We start from the raw sequence: 24,289 nt of genomic DNA, 5'->3' as shown, positions 1-24,289 counted from the left end.
CTGTGTTTTCCCTTTATTTGAACTACCGGACTGAACCTGTGTTGTCCCTTTATTTGAACTACCAGACTAAACCTGTGTTGTCCTTTCATCCCATATGTAATAATTTGGATATTGCAGGACCAGCCGTGTACTGTTAATATTTCAGACTGAAAGTGTGTTGTCCCTTTATCCCATAATCAGTCTTTCAGATATTGCCCTTCCTGTCCTGAACTCCAAACGTCATCTTGCTGCAAATGTCTCAAAATGAACCTGTGTTGCCACTTCATTTGAATTCTCAGACTGAAGCTGTGTTTTCCCTTCATTTGAACTCTTAGACTGAAGCTGTATTTTCCCTTCATTCGAACTCTTAGAATGAACCTGTGTTTTCCCTTCATTTGAACTCTTAGACTGAACCTGTGTTTTCCCTTCATTTGAACTCTTAGACTGAACCTGTTTTGTTCATTCATTTGAACTCTTAGACTGAACCTGTGTTGTTCAGTCATTCCATAATTAGTCATTCAGATAATGCTCTTCCAACCCTGAAGTTACCCAACACCTTATTGTGAATATCCCTGGAAATATTGGGACATATCAAGTACATTGAACACTCAGTTTTGAAGCAGTGGTCTAGAAACAATAAGTTATCAGAAGGAATAGTATGGCAAGTGTGCAGAGTTTTAATAAACAACCCATTTATTCTCTGTACATTTATAAATAATTTGTATATCATCTAGTGATAAATGACTGATAGAGAACTAAAGGCTCCTTTTATTTGCTATTACTAGAGATTGTTGAAACTGATTTACATTGTCCACTGGTGTTTGATACACCTCATGCATTGCCACTGTGCTGTTCAAGTCCTACAAACTTCTTTGACCAAATCAACAAAATAGACACAGGATTCTTTCACTTAAGCATTTTCTCATTTGCTTTTATTTAGGGTATTTATTATTTTAAGATTAACACATTTGTCCAGATTGGATCTCAGTGTATCCTGCGTTTAATTTTTCTAGTGACGTTAAGGATTTTTTTTTTACTGGCATTATTTTAGGCATAGGCATGTTGCCTAAAAGATCATTGTACTGACATTGTTTTAGTGTTTTAGGCATAGGCATGTTGCCTAAAAGATCATTGTACTGACATTGTTTTAGTGCTTTAGGCATAGGCATGTTGCCTAAAAGATCCTTGTACTACCATTGTTTTAGGCATGGGCATGTTGCATAACAGATAATTGTACTACCATTGTTTTAGGCATGGGCATGTTGCCTAAAAGATAATTGTACTGACATTGTTTAGATATGGGCATGATGTTTAACTGATCATATACTGACCTTGTTTTAGGCATGGACATGTTATCCAGCAAATACTTCTGCAGACAGTTGTGTTTGGCATTGGTATGTTGTCTGACAGGTCATTGTACTGACATTGTTTTAGGCATTGGCATGCTGTCTAACAGGTCATTGTACTGACATTTTTTTTAGGCATGGGCATGTTGTCTGACAGATAATTGTATTGACATTATTTTAGGTTTGGGCATATTGTCTGGCATATAATTGTATTGACATTATTTTAGGTATGGGCATATTGTCTGGCATATAATTGTATTGACATTGCTTTAGGCATGGACATGGTGTATTACAGATAATTATATACCAACATTGTTTTAGGCATGGACATGGTGTGTTACAGATAATTATATACCAACATTGTTTTAGGCATGGACATGGTGTACTTTACAGATAATTATATACCAATATTGTTTTAGGCATGGACATGGTGTATTACAGATAATTATATACCAACATTGTTTTAGGCATGGACGAGGTGTATTACAGATAATCATATACCAACATTGTTTTAGGCATGGACATGGTGTAATTTACAGATAATTATATACCAACATTGTTTTAGGCATGGACATGGTGTAATTTACAGATAATTATATACCAATATTGTTTTAGGCATGGACATGGTGTGTTACAGATAATTATATACCAACATTGTTTTAGGCATGGACATGGTGTAATTTACAGATAATCATATACCAACATTGTTTTAGGCATGGACATGGTGTAATTTACAGATAATTATATACCAATATTGTTTTAGGCATGGACATGGTGTATTACAGATAATTATATACCAACATTGTTTTAGGCATGGACATGGTGTAATTTACAGATAATTATATACCAACATTGTTTTAGGCATGGACATGGTGTAATTTACAGATAATTATATACCAACATTGTTTTAGGCATGGACATGGTGTAATTTACAGATAATTATATACCAACATTGTTTTAGGCATGGACATGGTGTAATTTACAGATAATTATATACCAACATTGTTTTAGGCATGGACATGGTGTAATTTACAGATAATTATATACCAACATTGTTTTAGGCATGGACATGGTGTAATTTACAGATAATTATATACCAACATTGTTTTAGGCATGGACATGGTGTATTACAGATAATTATATACCAATATTGTTTTAGGCATGGACGAGGTGTATTACAGATAGTTATATACCAACATTGTTTTAGGCATGGACATGGTGTATTACAGATAATTATATACCAATATTGTTTTAGGCATGGACGAGGTGTATTACAGATAGTTATATACCAACATTGTTTTAGGCATGGACATGGTGTATTACAGATAATCATATACCAACATTGTTTTAGGCATGGACGAGGTGTATTACAGATAGTTATATACCAACATTGTTTTAGGCATGGGTGTGGTGTTTAATAGAGGTATTATGAGGCACATAAATGTGTTTCACTTAAGCAAACGAGAAAGAGGCATACAGTTTAAAACCACCCATGAGACCATCTTGAAGTTTGTTAAACACTACTTTTGGACCAACTTGAAGTAATTAAACCACCCAGTGAATAATGTTTTAGTTGCTTTTAACAGAGATGGTCTTTTTATGCAAATAAATGTATATTAATTCAAACTGGATCAGTGAGGAGGATTTCTTTAAAATGGTTGTTTTTATATGTAGATCGTCAGTAAATTAAATTTGCAACCTCATTAATTCTTGAGATAAGCAGATGCAGACAATATTATTTATTTATTTATTCAGGTACATGTGTATTTATTTATTTATTCAGGTACATGTATATTTATTTATTTATTCAGGTACATGTATATTTATTTATTTATTCAGGTACATGTATATTTATTTATTTATTCAGGTACATGTATATTTATTTATTTATTCAGGTACATGTATATTTATTTATTCAGGTACATGTATATTTATTTATTTATTCAGGTACATGTATATTTATTTATTTATTCAGGTACATGTATATTTATTTATTTATTCAGGTACATGTATATTTCTTTATTTATTCAGGTACATGTATATTTATTTATTCAGGCAAAAGGATATTTGTTTATTCATGTAAAAGTACATTTCTTTGTTTGTTCAGGTAAAAGTATATTTATTTATTTATTTCTTCAGGTGAAATTGCTATTCAGGCCATTATCCGGTTGGCATCCACTCTCATTGTGCTGTTATCCATCTATAAGCAACTGTTTCCATCTTCTCACTTGACCAATCTGCGGCAGGTGGACCAGCAAAATAACATGTACAACAAGATACGGACTGCTGTGTCTAAGCTGGGCTTTGGTCATCAATTTGATAATGCCATAGCATACTGTAATAGAATGAAGAGACAGCACTCATTGGTGCCAGCCACTCTGGAACTTGGAAAGTCATGGGAAGAAATGGTCGGGAAAATGCTGGACATACACTGTGACAAGTCAGATATCAAAACCCAGTCGGAATTTAATTGGGTTCAGAGAGAAATGCTCGCGGACATAACTGTTACAGTAGATTGACAGATTTTACATTTAAATACAAGAGGGCACATTGCTTTTATGATTACACTTCAGCTGAATTAAAAATAGAACTAAAACACAAATTTCACTTGACAAAAACATATTTAATTGGTATTAATTTATTAAAGTACTGCCTCCACTAGACGTAAGCAACATTTTCATTGATCAAAAGTTCATTGTATATCGTTATTTATGGTGTACTAAGATTGTTGTTTGGAAAGAAAATGTAACAAAAATATATGACTTCTTATTAAAAGTTGATAATTTCATAATGTAGATTAAAATTTCCAGGTCCTATCGGCCATTTTCATCGATACAGTGAGCAATATATTAAAATTTTAGTTACCAATTTGGATCATGATATTCTTCAAGTTCAGCAAATAGGGATCAGTTTTGGGGTATTTTCTGTTAAAATTTTTTGGAATCCACACCCAACCATGTGTTTCTGAGCTATCAGGTACAAGTTATTGAGGGAATGGTGTGCTAGATATCCTGCCAATCTCTGTGTTATGATCACATATTCCAATTGCCTTTCCTTTATTATATTTAAAAGCATTTGCCTAATTGGCCTTTTGGCAGAAATTGAGATGAGGCCAAATTTAAACTCTGCAAGCACATGTAGATATGGAATTCCCATATATATATAGATATCTGCCTGTTTGAGTGTCCATGCACTGTGTGACTGTTTTCTCGGGCTCCTCCACAGGCCTGTTCATTTAGTGCCATGTGATATAGCCCTGTGATATCTATGTTCAGTACTTCCCGTGGCACAGAGATCCCATGTCCCCATCTGTAAGATTTCTTGTACCTATAATGTGATTGTTAGAATAAAGTTATTTTGAAGTGGGTTCCTCTTATTTGTGTCGTGAGTATTAGGTGTAAGTGTATGGAAAGGAAGTACCATATTTTTCCCCCTCCTTAAAGCCTGTAGAGCTCAGTACATGTGAGAAAGGAGCATCCAGCCCACGTGCTGGCTGGTACCACCCACTATGCAGGGAGGTGAACTGGACCCTGTCTCCCACAGTGGTCATCTACCTCAAAGGCTTGGTAAAAAATTTAACCTGTAACATATTATCTTTTTTCTGATTACTTGCCCTCATTTCAACATTGTTGTAATTATATAATCTATCACCTTTTCTGTTTGGGGCCCAGAGTGGCCAAGTGGTCTAAAGCGCTCACCATCCCGGATCACTGCCATCTCACCTCTGTCTGCATGGGTTCAAGTCTCAGGCTTGGCTAACGTGGGTATGTGAGAAAGCCTGCCAGTAGCTTCTCATGGGTCAGCAGTTCTTCTGGGGTTTTTCCAGGGTTCTTCCTCCACCAGTTATACTGGCCACCATGTATAGCCTATCTTGTGCTGAAAAATCTTGTTAAACCCTACTACAACAACTTTTTCTGTTATATTCTTATCTGAAATGCTGTCTAAATACAGTAAGTTATTATCATAGTACCTTCATTTCAGGCTAATTATATCCTTTAAACAATATCTTTCTGCCTTATTTACATCACACTGAGTGATTACATGTGTTTTTTTGGGACGTATGTTCTCCTATACTGTGGGCAATTTGGGATTTTTCTAATCATGTGGCGGTTTAGCTCGACTTCCTCCTTAAGCAACACATCATGCAGGTACTTAAAGAGCACACTTTGTCTTTTAGGTGATTTTACCCAACCCTACTTTTCCACATATCTGCCTAGACGATCTGTCTCTTCTTTTGTTCGACCTTTCTTTGACATATTTTTAGTTGTGTTCTCTCTCTCGTATGTTTCTTTTTTGTAATTTCCCATACTTGTTTTTTTTGTCTCTATACCTCAATAGGATGTTTTTTTATCTATCTGTAACCCCTGGGTACTTCCAATTGTTTTGTTAATGTGTTATTCCTGTGTATGTCTGGCTGGGAACTTCCAATTGTTTTGGTAATGTGTTATTCCTATGTCTATCTGGCTGGGTACTTTCAGTTGTTTTGTTAATGTGTTATTCCTGTGTATGTCTGATTGGGTAATTCCAATTGTTTTGTTAGTGTGTTATTCCTATGTATGTCTGGCTGGGTACTTCCAATTGTTTTGTTAATATGTTATTCCTATGTATGTCTGGTTTGTTCCTCAGAATGAAGCCAAACCAGTAAATGTATAAAGCTTCCCATGAAAAGACTAGGTTCGCTTTTAATTTTTTAGTTATATTTAAAATGTTTGTGATTTGTGTATATTGTAACTTTGGAATATTTTCCCCTCCCATTCCTTGCTTCTGTATAGATATTCTTTGGGTAAATAATGTATTTTCCATATATAATATATGATTGGCTTGTCCAGATCCTCAAGTTTTCTATTTATTTCAATGAATCGATTTCATTATATGGTTTACATTGCTATACAAATAAGTTTTTGCCACATGGGCATGTTTCATTATTCTGAGTGGCTTAAGCATGCAGATGTCTGTTTTTTTTCTTCTTTTTTCCCTTGTTCTTCTTGTAGTTTTCTGTTATAGCTTTACGCCTAAAGGAAACACCTAGGGCCTTGATCTTGTCTTCAATACGATGGGGGGATGAGTCCTGTATGATTTCCTCTCCAGTTCCTTATTAGTAAAATTTCTGTATTGGTTAATTCTGGAACCTGATGCCTTTGCAAAATTTTAAAATTTCTTTTGTAGGTGTTTAAAGGAATTTGAATCATTTATGAAATGTGTGCAGTCATCAGCATGTTGGAGTATTTTGAGTTTGTAGTTCAAATTTAGTATGTGTATTCCTGTAATAGGATGTGTGGCTGCTCTTGAATGGGATTTGTGACTGGGTTAGGAATAGGATTTGTGACTGGGAATAAGAATTGTATTTGCTCTGGAATGGGATTTGTGACTGGTCTGGAATAGGATTCATGACTGGTCTGGAATAGGATTTGTGACTGGGTTTGGAATAGGAATTGTATTTGCTCCAGAAGGGGATTTGTAGTTGCAGTGTTAGGATTTGTTGCTTCTAAAAAATAAAATCTGCAAGAATTTGAAACAGGGATATTGTATCTCACTTGATAATTTGTCATGGTTTATTTCTGACATTATAATATTGGCTTGAGTAATTTCTTATCTAATTATATTGGTCTGAGTAATTTCTTATCTAATTGTATTGTGTTGAGTAATTTCTTATCTAATTATATTGGTCTGAGCTTTTTTATTTATTTTACTTATTTCTGATCTAATGATATTGGTTTTGGTTATTTTTGACCTAATTATATGTCTTGCGTAGAGATATACACTTACAAAAATCACATTTTAGAATTTGTGTACAAGTTATTTAAACAAGAAATGAAATGATAACGAAGAAGAAAAAACAACTGTAATCTGAGATCATAAATCAGGGATTGGCAGGATATCTCATATATGGGATTATCTGTTGTATAAATTTCATCTAACAATAATGACCAATTTTTATGAAGCCTATGTAACAAGCATTTTGATTGGTTAGGCTCATATTCTGGAATATAGAAAACTAGATATTTTTAAACTAAGTTGACATCACCAGAAAGGAACTACTTTCCCATTCGTGCACCCTTCATGAATTTGGTCAATATTTGCAAACAGTGATTAAACTTTAGGTCAGTTACATTTCTTGTGATTCTTTTTTTTAACTGTTTGTTGTTATTGTTGATTTGGCGTTTTGTGGCACAGCAACATAAGGACACACCATGGTAGCCATTGCAGGCTGATCTGATGGTAGGATTCGAATCCACATCCTTTTGGTTGCATGTCCATCATTCCAACCACCATCTACAGTGTGTAATATTCATGTTTGTAATTACATGAATTGAATATGATGTTTTAAAAGAGTGAAGCTTGAAATTTGGCCACACACTATGAATGTACACACTTTGCTTTACTGTGGCCATTTGTATATAGTGTGTATTAATTTTCAAGGTTCAACACTACATTAATTTGGTAAAATAGTAAGTTCTGAACTGAAAAATTTGCTTCAGTTTACAGTTTTTGATATAACATAAGTGTATATACAATCACATTGGTCTCTTGTATTGAATTCTAAGTTTGAAAGTACACATCTTGAACAAATATTTTTTTTTCAGAAATGGTTTAAGTTAAGACTTTATGACGACGTTACAGCTATTTATTTAGCTTTCAGGTTTACAGCAAGTCAGTTTAAGTAGGCAATACTCTGAATATTTATTGATATATATTCCTTTGTTGGCAATTTTTGTTAATAGTAGAATAGCATGAGCAGAATTTGGAGCAGAATATTTCAGTAGAATTTATATGGAAAGATGGATTACTCTAGGACGCAATCAAAATTACATTGTCATTATATAATCGGGGGGGGGGTAACATTTGCCTTATTGGTGGATAATGCAAGTAGGGCTGAATATATATACCTATATACACTTGCCTTTCTTTGTAAAACTTGCTTAGTTTTGTTAAAATAGCACCTTGGGTCTACATAAGGAACATTGAGATACCTGCCTTTCTTTATAAGAATTAAGCACATTGGGACTACATAAAGAACACTTGTCTTTCTTTATAAGAATTGCTAAGTTATGCAGCAAAGCACATTGGGACTACATAAAGAACACTTGTCTTTCTTTATAAGAATTGCTAAGTTATGCAGCAAATCACATTGGGACTACATAAAGAACACTTGTCTTTCTTTATAAGAATTGCTAAGTTATGCAGCAAAGCACATTGGGACTACGTAAAAAACACTTGTCTTTCTTTATAAGAATTGCTAAGTTATGCAGCAAAGCGCATTGGGACTACGTAAAAAACACTTGTCTTTCTTTATAAGAATTGCTAAGTTATGCAGCAAAGCACATTGGGACTACATAAAGAACACTTGCCTTTCTTTATAAGAATTGCTAAGTTATGCAGCAAAGCACATTGGGACTACATAAAGAACATTTGCCTTTCTTTATAAGAATTGCAAAGTTATGCAGCAAATCACATTGGGAATACATAAAGAACACTTTAGATAATTTATAAGAATTTCTAAGTTATGCAGCAAAGCACATTGGGACTACATAAAGAACACTTGAGATACTTTTCTTTCTTGGTAAGAAAAACATGAATTTTTCTGTGATAAGGTTCCCTGCAGTCACAGTTTTCTTTTGTGTTATCTGGGGGTATTAGAACCAAGTTTATGGCAAGCAGACCACAAATTTATTTTTTTTTTTAGCAGGTTTTCATTGTATGTGATTCATATTAACCAAGGAAAAATGTAAAGAAAATTGTAGGGGGAGTATTTGGTAATTCATATTATGTGGGGTTTTGTTTGAATAGAATTCATATTAAATGGATCCATCTATATTTAAAAAGTAGCAGATATAATTCACATGACAATATAAAGCTCAATAGAAAGACTGGTATTGGGTTATTTTTTTAAAAACATGTTTTCATTGATACGGAAGAAGTCTATTGAATGTGTTGTCCAAACATCAGAAGTCAAGCTCACTATGGCTGACAATAGACAAATAGTTTGTGTATGAGCTTTTTTGCCACATACTTGGTCAAAGTTTTGTGGAACTCTTACGCTTTGGGTATGGAAGAGACCTGTTGCATTTTAATTCAAAAGGTCAAAGATTAAGGTCATCGTGTTAAAACAAAATAGGTATTTTAGAATGACATTTATTCTAGAAAATGTTCCTTGACCAAACTTTGTGGATTACTTGCATGTATGGAATAAGAAACCTATAGATTATAGGGTCTAAAGGTCATGACCCTGTAAAGACTAAATAAGAAACCTATAGATTATAGGGTCTAAAGGTCATGACCCTGTAAAGACTATTAAGAAACCTATAGATTATGGGGTCTAAAGGTCATGACCCTGTAAAGACTAAATAAGAAACCTATAGATTATAGGGTCTAAAGGTCATGACCCTGTAAAGACTAAATAAGAAACCTATAGATTATAGGGTCTAAAGGTCATGACCCTGTAAAGACTAAATAAGAAACCTATAGATTATAGGGTCTAAAGGTCATGACCCTGTAAAGACTATTAAGAAATAATGGTTTCAGGACATTAAGTTTAATGGGTTAAGTGCCTCCATATAGGACTATTAAACAATGGGCATTTGTATAATTTACCATTTACTTATTATTGCTGAAAAGTTTTACAATTAAACATTTTTTGCTGTGTAATTGCAGAGTTATTGTAGTTTTGCTAAGTTTGTAGTGTTTTGGAATAGAGCTGCAGGGTAAACATGCCTGCCTTTTGTATTTTCTTTATATTTTAATGTCAGCATTTAACATACGTATGTTATAATTAACAATGTGTGAGAATTTGATATATGTAGGTTATGATTAACAAGTTGTAATTGCACTTTTCTTTGCATGGATGTATTCTGCTGATACTGACATTCAAATATTCTTTGTTTTATTGAAACTTGATTGCTTTCATTGAAAATCCAGTGTATTGGAGTTAATAATTCTTTCTGTACATTGTGTATTTGAAGAGAGGGAGGTAAGACAAATTAAGCAAGTTTTCTCTTGCTGTCAGTGAATATTCATAGAACAATGCCACTGATCACAAAAATGATTGTTCTCACAGGTTGATGCATGCTTCATGATAACCTTTGTACTATGTATGACTTTTGTACCATGTATAACTTCTTTCTTTTTTGTATATTACTTGCCAGAAGGTGGAGTGTAGTACATTATGAATGTTGCCTGTCTGTCCATCTGTCTGTCTGTCTGTTACCAATTTTGTTTCTGCATAATACCTTATTGCTCTGGTGGTCTAAGTGTTTAGAGCATCTGTCTCAGATGCAGATGTTGCTGGTTCAAATCCTGGCCGAGTCATACCAGAGACTTATGAAAATGCTACAACCAGCTACCTCACTAATGGTAGGACTAGTTGGCCTGGTGTCAGCATAATGTGGCAAGGTGGGACATGATGCTACATGTCTGCAGCATGTTGCCTCAGTACTTGACATCACTATGAGCTGCAGACAACATAGTGATATGAATGAAAAATTGTTAAAGCTACATTAAAGTTGTCTGCTATGTACAGCAACCTAACTGTACAGCCTGGCTTGTATTTAAGGAAGAACTGTATTGATTCCATGATCAAAAGGTCAAAGGTCAAGATAACTGATTGAAAGAAGATGAAATTTCTGCATTTATATCTCAAGTTCTCCACCATCTACAGTTGCCAAGCTTTCTGGATCACTAACACTTTTTGTAGGAAAGAATCCTATCACTTTTGAGATCCAAAGGTCAAAGTCACTGTGACTAAAAGATGGAAAATGTTTTTTGTGCAAAAAATTGAATTCTGTACCATCTACAGTCAATGAACTTTGTGGATAGCTTGCACTTCAGTCACTTTTGGAGTCAAAATGTCAGTGGTCAGTGTTAATCAGACTGAGAGAATGAAAATCATTTCTAGACAATAATGGATGACTGTTCAGTACTGAGTGGGTGTATAATGTTCCAGTCTTTCTTCTTTCTTCAATAGTAAATATTTGTATGGAGTTTAACCTCAAGGACTCTAGCAAATTACAATTAAAATACAACAAAAGTCTTGTGTCTGCATGATGAAAACAGGTCATGGTGACCTAAGTTTTGGGAGCAATATACAAATTCTGAAATAACTATTTGTTCTATCATTTGACAGTCATAATTTATAATTAATAGTAAATCCTATTATGTATATAAATTGTAGTTCTTCATTGCAAAAACAAATTATATGTAAAGCTTTACTTGGATGACTGTCACATATTTGGTAGTAAAATATATTGGATTATTTAAATATTTTGAAGGAAGATGTTTTCAAAAGAAGTTCCTGCTAATTTGTTAATTTGTAATTTAATATTATGTACATTGATTAATACAATATATAGTTTTGTAGTTTAATTTATACACATATACATGTAGTTTATTCATTATGAATGCTATATTTGTTTTCAGCTCTCCCTTTTAATTTTTCGTCAATAATTCATGTCAGCTTTTCTGTACAAAGAAGTGAAAGTGAAGTGGAAAAAATATCAGGCCCCATGATCATGGCACTTTATTAAAAAACAGTTTGAACTAGAAATGTTACTCCTAACTTTAAGACAATATTGAAAATTAACAAATTCAGCTTACTGATTGGTTAGAATATTTCCCAGTAAGATTGGAATTGAGTAATTATAACAGAGGTGCTAGAACTGTTGTTGTTTAGTGGGGAGACTCCAGTAGATAAAGAAGTATTTAAACTCCCCATGCATGTACTGCAGGAAAAAGTTTATCCTTCCAATATACTAAATTTTACACTTTTAATTCTTTGGACTGGTTTTTTTCTCTCACCATAATATAAAACCTCTCTTTGAAATAATCAATTATTTGGACAATTACATTTTAAAACATTTTGAAATTCTTTAGATGGGTCATAAGCATTTACAGAATTACCAAAAATTACCTCCCATATCTGACTCTTCAGTTTGCATTAATCATAATCTGATAGCTACTTCTTTGTAATGAATGTAATCTGTCTCAAAATTTTAATATTGTCATATATTTTGTTATCACAAATATGAGTCAGGTTAGAAGAAACTGTCAGTGTTTTCATCACAAGAGTCAGGTTAGAGGAAAATGTCAATGTTTTCATACAGTTGGTTTATCACAAGACTAGAGTCGGGTTAGAGGAAAATGTCAATGTTTTCATACAGTTGGTTTATCACAAGACTAGAGTCAGGTTAGAGGAAAATGTCAGTGCTTTCATACAGTTGGTTTATCATAAGGCTAGAGTATTGTTAGAGGAAAATGTCAATGTTTTCATACAGTTGGTTTATCACAAGACTAGAGTCGGGTTAGAGGAAAATGTCAATGTTTTCATACAGTTGGTTTATCACAAGACTAGAGTCAGGTTAGACGAAAATGTCAATGCTTTCATACAGTTGGTTTATCATAAGACTAGAGTATTGTTAGAGGAAAATGTCAATGTTTTCATACAGTTGGTTTATCACAAGACTTTTAAGGTTAGAGGAGAATGTCAGTGTTTTTATACAGTTGGTTTATCACAAGACTAGAGTCAGGTTAGAGGACAATGCCAGTGCTGTCATACAGTTGGTTATTGCACAGCCTTGATTCAAATTAGAGGACAGTATATATATTTGCAGTTCTTTGCAAGTATTAAGTCCTTGGATATATAAATAATCAATGTTATTTTATGTCTGGGATACAAGTTTCATGCATTGAACTGACTAAATGATAACACACATGCACTTTGCTGGTCACCACACATAATTAATGATGATCAGAAAAAGTTTGATAATACTTCCACTAAATACATTTTACAGTGTTTTATTCACCAGTTGCTTCATTATTGAGGAAAGAGATTGCCTCCAGAATAAAAATCATTACGTATGCCAGATTTGTAATAAAGCATTTTACAACATGTTCTAAGGATTGACACACATTAAGTGAGCTCAACTTTTCAGTTCATTTTTATATTAGTTTTATTTCAATGTTCTAAAAAAATTGGTGTGTTTTGTACTGAATTAAAATCTAAATTAGCTACTCTGAATGCAATTATGTTGTATCTGGCACAAATTCAAAAGACTCCTCTAACAGTTGGTATGAATGTCCAGGTCGACCTCAGAAAATGCTTACTGTGAGTGAATAGCATCTACACACAGTAAATCCAGATAATAATATGGTTTATTGAAAGCACACAAGTTTATAGTGTTATATAAGTAACTCTACATTATACAGAGATATCCTATAGGATTAGTGGTTGCTCTGGAGTAGGATTTGTGGCTCCTTTATAATAGGATTTGTGACTTCTGGGTTAGGATTTGTGGCTCCTCTGGAATAGAATTTGTGACCTCCCTGAAATAGCATTTGTACCTATTGTAAAATAGGATTTGTGCTTCCTGGAATAGGATTTGTGGCTGCTCTATTAAATATGATTTGAAGGATTTTCAGTATGGTGTGTCATGATAGCTCACTTGATAATTTGTCATGGTTAATTTCTTATCTAATTATATTGGTTGAAGTTATTTTTTTTTTTAATTATATGTGTTGAAGTTATTTTTTTCTAATTATATTGGTTGAAGTTATTTTGTTTCTAATTATACTGGTTGAAGTTATTTTTTCTCTAATTATATTGGTTTCAGCTATTTTTGACCTAATTATATTACTTGCATACACTTAAAAGTTTCATTTTGGAATTATTGTATAAGCTATTTCTTTAAAAAAGTGAGACGCTTTCAGATGATAAAGAATGAAAAGGAGTTGGAATATGAGATCATGATACAGAGATTGGCAGGATTTCTAATATGTAGTATTATCTATTATACAACTGTCATCCAAGGATAGTTACCAATTCTTATGAAGCCCTGTAACAGGAATTTAGATTGGTTAGAATCTCATCATGAGATGTAGAAAACAAAGCGTTATTGGTCCACATCACCGGAAAGGAAGTACTTATGTATTCATGCACCTTTCTTGAGTGTTTTGTAAACAAAGATTAAACTTTAGTTCTGCTATTTATTTCTAGAGAATTGTTATTTGGTCGACTTTGTCATCTTAAGAATTGAACTTCATGTTTTACTGATTCATGATGTCATGAAGATTGAAATTTGGTTACTGACCGTGCTTATACAGCCTTTTCTTCAATGTGGCCATTCATCCAAAGTCTAAAATCGGTTTTCAAGCTTCAGGACTCGTGATTTCTGTAAATTCTAAGTTTCATGTGTAAACATTTGCTTAAATTTACAGTTTTACATAATTTGTTGAATGTATACAATGACTTTGGTCTCTTTTATTGATTTTAATTTTGAAATTTCACATTTTCTACTCAAAATGTATTTTGGAAATATTTGATGATAGGACTTGACTTTATGAAGACATTACAGACACTTTTTAACTCTCAAACTAACACTACGTATGCATTACTCAAGATATATTGTTGATATTTTTTCCTATTTTGCATGTTCTTAATTAGTTTGAACTCATTATATTGAAAAGACTCCACAATTAAATTTTTTCTTTATCGAATATCTGAGTGATTTTTCTTTTCTCTCTGAGAGTCAGAAGGTGTATAACTTAAATTTTATAAAGATGTGTTTAAAAAATTGTTTTCTTTACCTGTAAATTTAATCATTTTCACTATTAGAATAACATAAACAGAATTTGAAGAAGAACTTTTTCAGCAAAGATGGATTACTTTACCAGTAAAAGCCCAAATTATATAACCCTTATATTTGATGAGCTTATCATTTGCCTTATTGCTAGAAAATGAAAATAAGGCCAAATTTAAACATTGCAAGCAAGTACATGCAAGTAAGCACTCCCCCAATACATCCATACATACATACATACACGCATGCATGCATGCACACACACACAAACACAATACATACATACATACTTACATACATACCCACACATACATACACACACACACACACACACACACACACACATATACCATACATATATATTTGGTATCCTGCCAGAAAGTTCAAATAATGAGCTTATATATGCCATATTAACCGTATATTTTAGAACACTATATCTCGGGGCACAATTTTTTAAGTAATTTTTGCACTGAATGTTCGGGGACACACATACATTTTTTTAGGTGGGGAGATTCGTAAATTGGGGGACACCTTTTAAATCATTTGAAAATTACAGGCCAGAAAATGCATTCAATCTTAGATTTTATTAAAAAAAAGTATTAAGCTGTGTACTTGAGAAAGTCCTTAATCCACTGCAGCATCACCTCATCTACCCAACCCTTCTCTGGCACACGTACGATCCATCCTTTCGGTGCATGAAAATTGTTTAGCTTCGTCATGCGGTGAAAATTTGTTACTGGAAACAACACATCTCCTGCTGAAGAAACTGCAACGACTAAAGTTAAAATTTTACAAAATAATCTGTACCAGTTATGCAAATTTCAATATTTTTAACCCACTTTTTTATCAACAGTCTGTTCAGGAATGAAATTAAAGTACATGGGAGTTTCATCCATATTAATGATCATATTGTTGGCAAAATCTTTTCTTCTGACCTTCACGAATTCGTGGAAGGATTTCATTTTCTCCACTAAATTTTCTGGAAGTTACTGGCACATCGATGTCCATGCATGAAGCACTGGGTTCTGTAGCTTTAAAAACTGTTGCAATGTTTCAGTTTATTTTCAACATTCCTGCGAATACTGGTATAATCAACCCACTTAAAGGAATCCAAATTTCGCTTCCGGGGCTGGCTTGCATTCTAATAAAATATCCTTTGTATTTGGTATCCTGCCAGAAAGTTCAAATAATGAGCTTATAGCTCGTTAACAGTTGTAATTATTTACCACCCAGGCTTCTATTTGTTTGTAATCTGTAATCTTAATTGATACAAACGTGTATTGATATTTGCAGGGTAAATATTATACACATCAATAACTTGTTTTAATAATATTTTTGTAACCCATGCAAGCAAAATGATTGTCATTTGCACTTAATGAATATATTTTCAAATAATGGTTTTTGTTCGCGAGATACTGTCATAAGTTAACATGGATATAACACAATCTTGGCTATTTTTCTCCATACATTGTGTAATGCGTGAAAGATGCTTGTCACTGCTCTCTCTCTCTCTTGTTTGCGATTTTATTAAATCCAGTTTTCAGTCTGATAACATATTCAAACTTTTTAGTACAACCAAACACAATCGTTTTGTGTATTATCTGACAGTGATAACAATACAGCATGGGTGCATATGCTAAATATTTGGAGTTTGCCTTTAACGAATCAATCATGATGAAAAAAGAATCCATGATAACAATACAAGATTAGTTTCTTTCATTTTATTATTACATTATTTTGTTTTATTGTAACATGCAGTGGGAGCGGAGGCGCAGATTCAGCATAAATTCCTTTCTCTTTTTTTAAGTCTGGACATATGACCTGGGTGAAAAAAGTTTCACTATAGGTTCTGGGTCAGGAAAAAAAATTATTTATTTTATCGTGTACAAAGATATATGATAAATACGGTATACACGTTACACTGGCGCAAAAAGTGACTTCCATTTCTGCTGCACTAACACAACTACATGTACTTCCACTATCCAGCAAAAAAGCGACTTGCTTTGAAGCCGATATGTTACACCTTTGAGTTTGACTGACAGTCTGGAGTACTGTAAGTAAAATGTTTAAACATTAATTCACATGGTATGCTTTTAGTCAATTCCTTGCTCATTAAACAAAGAAAGCGTTTAACTTGTATACTGGGAGAAGTCAATGCTGATATGCTCCAGTGGCTTCTTACCATGTTTGTTATATGTTTGTGCTATGGGTTATGTATGCTATAATGTGTTTTTGTTGGGATAGCTTGTTAAATCAAATTCTTGTAGTGTATAAGTTTTCCTACTATATTCCGTGTTCACATACCACGGAAGATCCTGTTTGTACTTTTTGAATTTGGGAGAAAGGTGATGTCCCCTTAATTTTTGAATCTTATTGATTCTTGTGAATGTGCTATATCACCTTTCTTAATTAGATTAGACTGAGTTCCAGGGAGGGTTCACATTCTTTTTAATTATTATGCTTCTCCCCCATGGAGCTGGTCTATCTTTTAATTATAAATGTTTCTAATTTGGTTTAAAAGTAATATTTGAGAGAATAATGGAAAAAAAAAAAAAAAATTTTAAGTTAGTAAAGAAGGAAGAAGAAAAGGTCTTCATTTTTATTAGTTTTTTGTAAAGTAGGTGATCTCAAGAGGGTTCTTTTCCAGACTCTTACATGGGCCTGTTCACTTCGCGTAGCGCCATGTGACATAGCCCCATGGCCTCATTATTTGTACTTTCCCTCTTGAAATCTATTTTATACTAAAATTTAATTGGGCCACATATTTTAATGGTGTTTACTATAAAACTAGAAATTTTATATAGCGTTTCTTTATTAAAATCCCCGTCAAAATACAGTAGACTTTGCGGCTTAAATATACTATTTTTATTTATTTCATTTATTATTATTGTTCTATCATTTTGTGTTTCTCTACAGTATAAAATTATATGTCTTTTACTATAAGACCCTATTTTACACAGCGGACATTTTGGCGGTACTCTGACCATACGCCGTCTCGCTGCCACCTCTCCTGTCAACCACGCATCATGCATGTATTTGAAGGTGAGGCTTTGTATTTTCAGGGACCCTAATCTAGACCAGTGTCCCCATGCATTCTTCCAGTTCACATATAGGTTTTCTCTTTCTACTTTACTTAATATATTTTTGGTCATGTCATTTCTAATCCAATTATATGAGAGTTTTTCGTCTAAGTCCCAAAATTCTTTTTTATCTCTATATTTCATTATTAAGTCCTTTATACTTTTATATTTTCTAGGTGCTTCCAGTAATTTGATAACATTATTATTTTTGTATATCCCCTTCCTATTCCGTAAAACGAACCCAAACCAATATATATATATATCCCTTCCCATGGTAATTTTGGATCTTCGCTCAGTCGTTTAAATCTATTTAGTATATTAGTAGTTTTTAAAATTAATGGGCTTGGTATTCCTAACCCAACCCCCCAAATCTCTCGTTTTATACAAAATTTCTTTTATTACGTAGTGTAATTTAAAATCCCATATATAATTAATTATAGGTTTGTCTATATTATTCAATATTACATTATTTATGTTAGTCGATTTCATTATATAGTTACGGTTACTATACATATATGTTTTGGCCACTTGGGCTCGTTCCATTAAGCATAACGGCGTAAGTGCCCAGATATCAACATTCCGTTTAATCTCACTTTCCATTTTTTTACAGTTTTCTTTCTCTTCGTTTTTGCCAAAGCACACCCCGAGTGCTTTAACGGTATCTTTGAATACATGGGCAGGTATGCTTGAGTGCCTACCACGCCAGTTGCCTATCTCTAATATTTCCGTTTTGTCTTGATTTATTTTTGATCCAGACGCTTGTCCAAATTTCTCATATTCCTTTATTAGGTGTTCAAAGGATTTTGGATCATCTATAAAGTTGGTGCAATCATCTGCATGTTGTAGCATTTTCACTTCATCTGTAATATTTGGAACTTTTATACCTTTAATTTCTTTGTTTAGTTTTATGCTAATGCTCAGCATTTCAATTGCTATTACGTATAATAGCATGGATAGTGGGCACCCTTGCCGCACTGATCGTTTTATGTCGAATTGTTCTGTCATTGCTCCGTTATTTTGTACTCTAGAAGTTATGTTATTATATAGTATTTTAGTCCATTTTCGGAAGGGTTCTCCGAATCCAAATTTTTCCAGGACTTTCTGTATATAATTGTGCTGTATTCTATCAAAGGCTTTTTCCTGGTCAAAAAGTACCATAGCAGCTTTTTGTCCCTTATTTTATAGATATTCGATTATTGTGCTTATGTTTTGAATATTATGTTGTATGTCCCTATTTTTTGGCCCACAGGTTTGATTTATATTTATTATATCCCCTATCCCCTTTTTTAGTCTATTACTTAATATTCTACTCAGTATCTTGTAGCCTGTGTTAAGGAGGGAGATGGGCCTCCAGTTTTTCAAATCTTCCCTATCCCCCTTCCCCTTGTATATTAAAATAATTATCCCCTCCTTCATCGTTTCTGTCATTTCCTTATTTCGTAAAAACATGTTGTTATATAACCATTCGAGAATGGGCAACAACTCTCCGCAGAATGTCATGTAGAACTCTGCAGAGAGTCCATCTCCTCCTGGCGATTTCCCCTTATTCATTGAGTTTATACTCTCTAAAATTTCCTCTTGCGAGATGAAGTCATCACATAATTTTTTAAAATCGAGTTTAATTTTATCACAAGGTATTTGGTTTAAGTAGTTATCAATTTCATTATCTGCTATTTTCTGAGATTCGTAAAGTGTAGCATAATAATTCATAATGTGTTTCATAACTTCCTCTTTCCCTGTGATTGTTGTTGTTGTTGTTTTATTTTTGATTATATTCATAGTTTTATCTTCCCCCATTCTTTTTTCTTCCCTTTTATATAACCCCTCAGCTTTTTTTGTAAATCCCCATATATTTCCCTGCCCTGATTTCTCTACCCCTGTTTTCTAATTTATTTATTTCTTCCAATCTGTTTTTTAATCTAGTTTCTGTATTATGGGTGTTATTCAGTTTTTGCATTTGATATCTAATCGCTTCCCTTTCCATTTTTAGTTTCCTACTTTTTAAATTGCAGTGCTCAATCGCTATTTCCTTAATTTTGCCTTTAAGTTTCTCCCACTCTATTATAATATCTGCATTTTCCCTACTTTTAAGCTTATCTATCTCTTTTTTTGTAGTTTGTATGAACTCTTCATCTTTTAAAATTGAGTTGTTTAGCATCCATCTACCTTTTCCCCATATTTCTCTAGATTTGATTATTACAGTCATATTAATAAGTTTATGATCTGATATTTTAAAATCAATGATGTTAGTTTCTTTATATACATCTTTATCATAATTAGTACAATAAAATTTATCTATACGACTCCCTTTGTTTGTTTTATATTCATACGTATATTGTTTTCTTAATAAATTCTGCATTCTATACACATCTATCAATTTTTAATAAAGTAATCCATATCTGGTTTTAATCTAATATCGTTTGGTGCTAAGTTACCTTCCCTATCTATATTATCTCCCACCCAATTAAAATCACCCCCATAATAATGTTTTCTGTGGCAAATTTCGCCATATATGTATTTAAATGTTCTAAAAATATTTTCTTTTGTTCCCTATTTGCTGGCATGTAAATGTTAATTATATGTATTTCTTCAATTACAACGTGTATCATCCTCCCCTTGAAAAACACTCCTACTTCTATTCTATCCCATACTAGGCCCTTTTTGTTTTTAAATAGCATTGCCACCCCCCCCCCCTTTACATCTGTGTGTACATAATCGCTAGTTATTAAGATTCCGTTTAATCGGCCCTCCATTAATGATTTCATATTATCTTTAAACCCATTATGAGTTTCCTGTATTAATAGCACATCATAGTTTAAGTCTTCCGGAAATTTTAACAATTTTTCTTTACTTATACCATTTACATTTATTGACAGGAGCTGTAAATTTTTTCCCTCCATTCCTGTCACTTACCAGGGTGTTGCTTTTTATATCTTACTGGTTATTTATCAATTTTAATTTACATATTTAATTGCGAATTTTCACTGGAGGGGGCACTGGTCTCCCCACCCCCCTGTACTGTGTCCATAGTGCTTCCACTCTCGGCCGTATTATTGATTGTGTGTTGCATTGAGCTGTCTGTGTTATTCATTTGAGTTGATTCTTTGGTCCCTGTATCTGTGTCTGTGTCCGTTTCCAAATCTTCTGTTCCCTTTTCTCCACTGTCCTCTGTTTCATTTTCTTCCGATTCCATTGGCCCCTTTTCTTCATCCTCACTTTGACTGTCCAGGTCTGTTTTTTCCTCACAGGACACCGTTTCTATATGCTTTCCCTCTTCTTTGTTTTGCTTCCTTTTCGATGACGATCTTTCCTGGGGTGAGATTGTATCCGTTTTTCTTTTTCTCCTCCCTCTCTTCGGCATGGGTGTTGAGGTTAATTGTGGAGTGTTATCCTCTTGCTGGGTAGGCTCTACCTCCAGGGTTTCAAATCTATTCCTTATGGGTATGCCTTCCTCTATTTGTATTTCTGATCTGCCGGTTTTGTTGGGGCTTAAATATCCCTCCCATTCTAGGGTCTTATGGGCCTCAATTTTTGTGATGTCCAGTTCTGGGAGGGTATGGATAGTTTCTTCTCTCTCTCTAACAGTTTTTATCAGGTTCATTATCTCCTCCGCCTGGTGTTGTTGTTGTTGTTGTTGTTTTGGTGTTTGTTGTTGTGGTTGTTTTTCTTGCTGGGTTTCCTGACCCGCTGTTTCACCTTGTGGTCTTCTTGCTTCCTTTGCCCCGGGACAGTCTCTGGGACCATGTCCGGTATAGTGGCACAAAGGGCACGCTCTGTCGTGCTCAGACTCTCGGTACCAGGATTTGACTCTAAACCCTAATACATAGAAAAATATGGTTATTTTCTTGGCGTCTGCTTTGCTCACATATATAAGTCTATTGCCCGACTTGATTGGGGCAAATCCCCATATAGTTGCCATTTTATGAGTGATGGTCTTTACTCCCATTTTCTTCTGTAACTTTTCAATCAGCTCATTGGTGCTCACTTCCAGCGGCAGTCCCATAACGTGGACCTCCGTCGCTCGCGGTTCTATGTTTCTAATGAAGGGCACTGTCCTGTATACTCTCGCTACCATCCCTTTTATGTTTATCTCATCCCCTTCTAGCAGCGGTTCATTCCTTTTGGGGTATATTACATATTTATTTAGTCCCCCGTTCTGCATTGCCTCTATCTTGCCAATGTCAATCCCAGCGGTGTGTAGTGCCATTAGTACCTCGCTTTGCCTTGGTGTACTCTCCGCCCCCTCAAAATCTATAGTCTGGCACCCGGCCGGGTGGTTGACTATCATTTTGTTGTCCTCTATGATGGTCTGGAAATATTGTTTAATTTTAAATCCACCTGGGCCATCTTGTCCCTCTCGATCCGTTTCCATTTTGTTTTGTGTGTGTACAGCCGAGAATGGGTCGCACACTACTAGTATTCCTATTCCAGTTATTCTAAATGGGATTTCAATGCTTGGGAGCCGGTCAATGCTCAATTTATATATACTAAATCTATTGAATATCCTATTTAGTAACTATGCAAAATATAAACCAGCAAAAACAAATCTTGCTGCTATTTATATATATGCTGAATATCACTCCGTTCTGCTGCACCTAATCCCAGCCGGGATTAATCTTGTGTAGCAATACAGAATAAGTTAAAGTGTTATAAAAAACTAAATGAACAAAAGTAAATATCAAGTTGTTAGTATGAAAACCCTTTTACCTCTCTCTACTACATACAGTTTGCTTTGTCCTTGCCATTTTCAGACGATAAAACAACACACACTGTACTTCTCAAGAAGGAGTATAAGAATCAGTGGCTTCTTAAGGCTGGGTGAAACCATTGTTTAGTTAGGAAACACCTGCCGACGAAGACAGGTGACCATTAAAAACGGGGCATTTATATAGGATATTTGCTGAGGGAAAACTAGAATGACTATTGTGACCAAGTGACTGCAGAACACTGTTAGTTCTAACCAGGATTTTCATGAGTTCTTCCTCCACCAGTTATACTGGCCATCATATATAGCCTATCTTGTGATGATAAATGGCATAAAAACCCCAAACAACTACGTATGAGAGAGAGAGAGAGAGAGAGAGAGAGAGAATTTAATTTTAATTACAATGTTTATGTCTTGTAAAGAAAAGAAAATTATACGAAATTCAATTTTAATGAACTGTTGATTAAGTGCTATACATTAAAATAATTAACTTCTTTAAGTATTGTAAGATTGACGAAAAGACGATTGTATTTCCTTTTATGAACATACTGTATTATATAAGAGTCATGGAAGACCAGATTTTTAAGTGCACAACTCTATTAATGACAGACATGATATAACTATTCTAAAATTTAAAGTACTTTTTACAAATGGCCAAGGGGGCCCGAGTGGCCGAGTGGTCTAAAGCACTCACCGTTACGGATCACTGCCATTTCACCTCTGTCTGTGTGAGTTCGAGTCTCAGGCTCGGCTAACGTTGATACGTGAAAAAGAAAACCTGCCAGTAGCTTCTCGTGGGTCGGTGGTTCTTCCCGGGATTTTCCAGGGCTCTTCCTCCACCAATTATACCGGCCGCCATGTATAGCCTATCTTGTGCTGAAAATGGCATTAAACCCTACAACAATAACAACAAATGGCCAATTTATATTTGAATGACTTGATGAAAAGGTCTATCCTTCCATGAACGATTGACATTGAACTTGACACATTTTTTCAGCCATTTCAATGACACTGTATCGCATATCTAAAAGGTTCATGGTTGTGTATATGTAAAATATGCAAAAATCTTTAAATACAGATTTGATAGAGTCATACCAAAGACTTACAAAAATGGTACTAACAGTAGCCTCGCTTGGCGCTCAGCATTAAGAGGTTAGTGTTAGGACTGGTCGGCCTGGTGTCAGGACAATGTGACTGGGTGGGACATCATGCTAAATGTCTGCGGCATGATGCCTCAGTGCTAGACATCACTATAAACTGCCCCACTGCAGACATCGTAACGATATGACTGAAAAATTGTTAACGCTACGTTACAAATCCTAATCACACACACACACAGATTTTATATATAGGTGAAAACGTATTCGTCTATTAGCCTCTTGATGTTGTAAAAGCTTACCAGGAGTGAGTGCTGTATAATTTACAGTTGCTACAATCATAGCCACAACTACATTAACGACATATCTGCACTCGTTCTCATCATATGTTATTCTACATACAGATTTAATTATGTATAAGTTAAATAACTTGATACATAAACATGTAGACTGTAGTCATTTGATATTTATTACTCTGTATCTGTATCATTTCATGTTCTTTTGTAAAGTATGG

The 24,289-nt window shown here is 34.0% G+C and overlaps 1 protein-coding gene across 2 annotated transcripts in view; it reads left to right on the top strand.

Moving 5' to 3' along the window:
* Positions 1-14,810, top strand: part of LOC149779230 (uncharacterized) — a 66,550-nt gene extending 51,740 nt beyond the window's left edge. For both annotated transcript variants that reach the window (XM_089939813.1, XM_089939815.1), the window contains one exon: positions 3,465-14,810. In XM_089939813.1, the coding sequence (XP_089795939.1) occupies positions 3,465-3,844 (380 nt within the window). In that variant the 3' untranslated portion in view covers positions 3,845-14,810. The remainder of the gene's footprint in view (positions 1-3,464) is intronic.
* The last annotated feature ends 9,479 nt before the right edge of the window (positions 14,811-24,289 follow it).

The sequence above is a fragment of the Sinohyriopsis cumingii genome, chromosome 17, assembly GCF_028554795.1.
Source record: "Sinohyriopsis cumingii isolate HCF-2022 chromosome 17, ASM2855479v2, whole genome shotgun sequence".
In the NCBI taxonomy this organism is placed as follows: domain Eukaryota; kingdom Metazoa; phylum Mollusca; class Bivalvia; order Unionida; family Unionidae; genus Sinohyriopsis; species Sinohyriopsis cumingii.
This window is presented reverse-complemented; position numbering and strand designations above follow the sequence as displayed.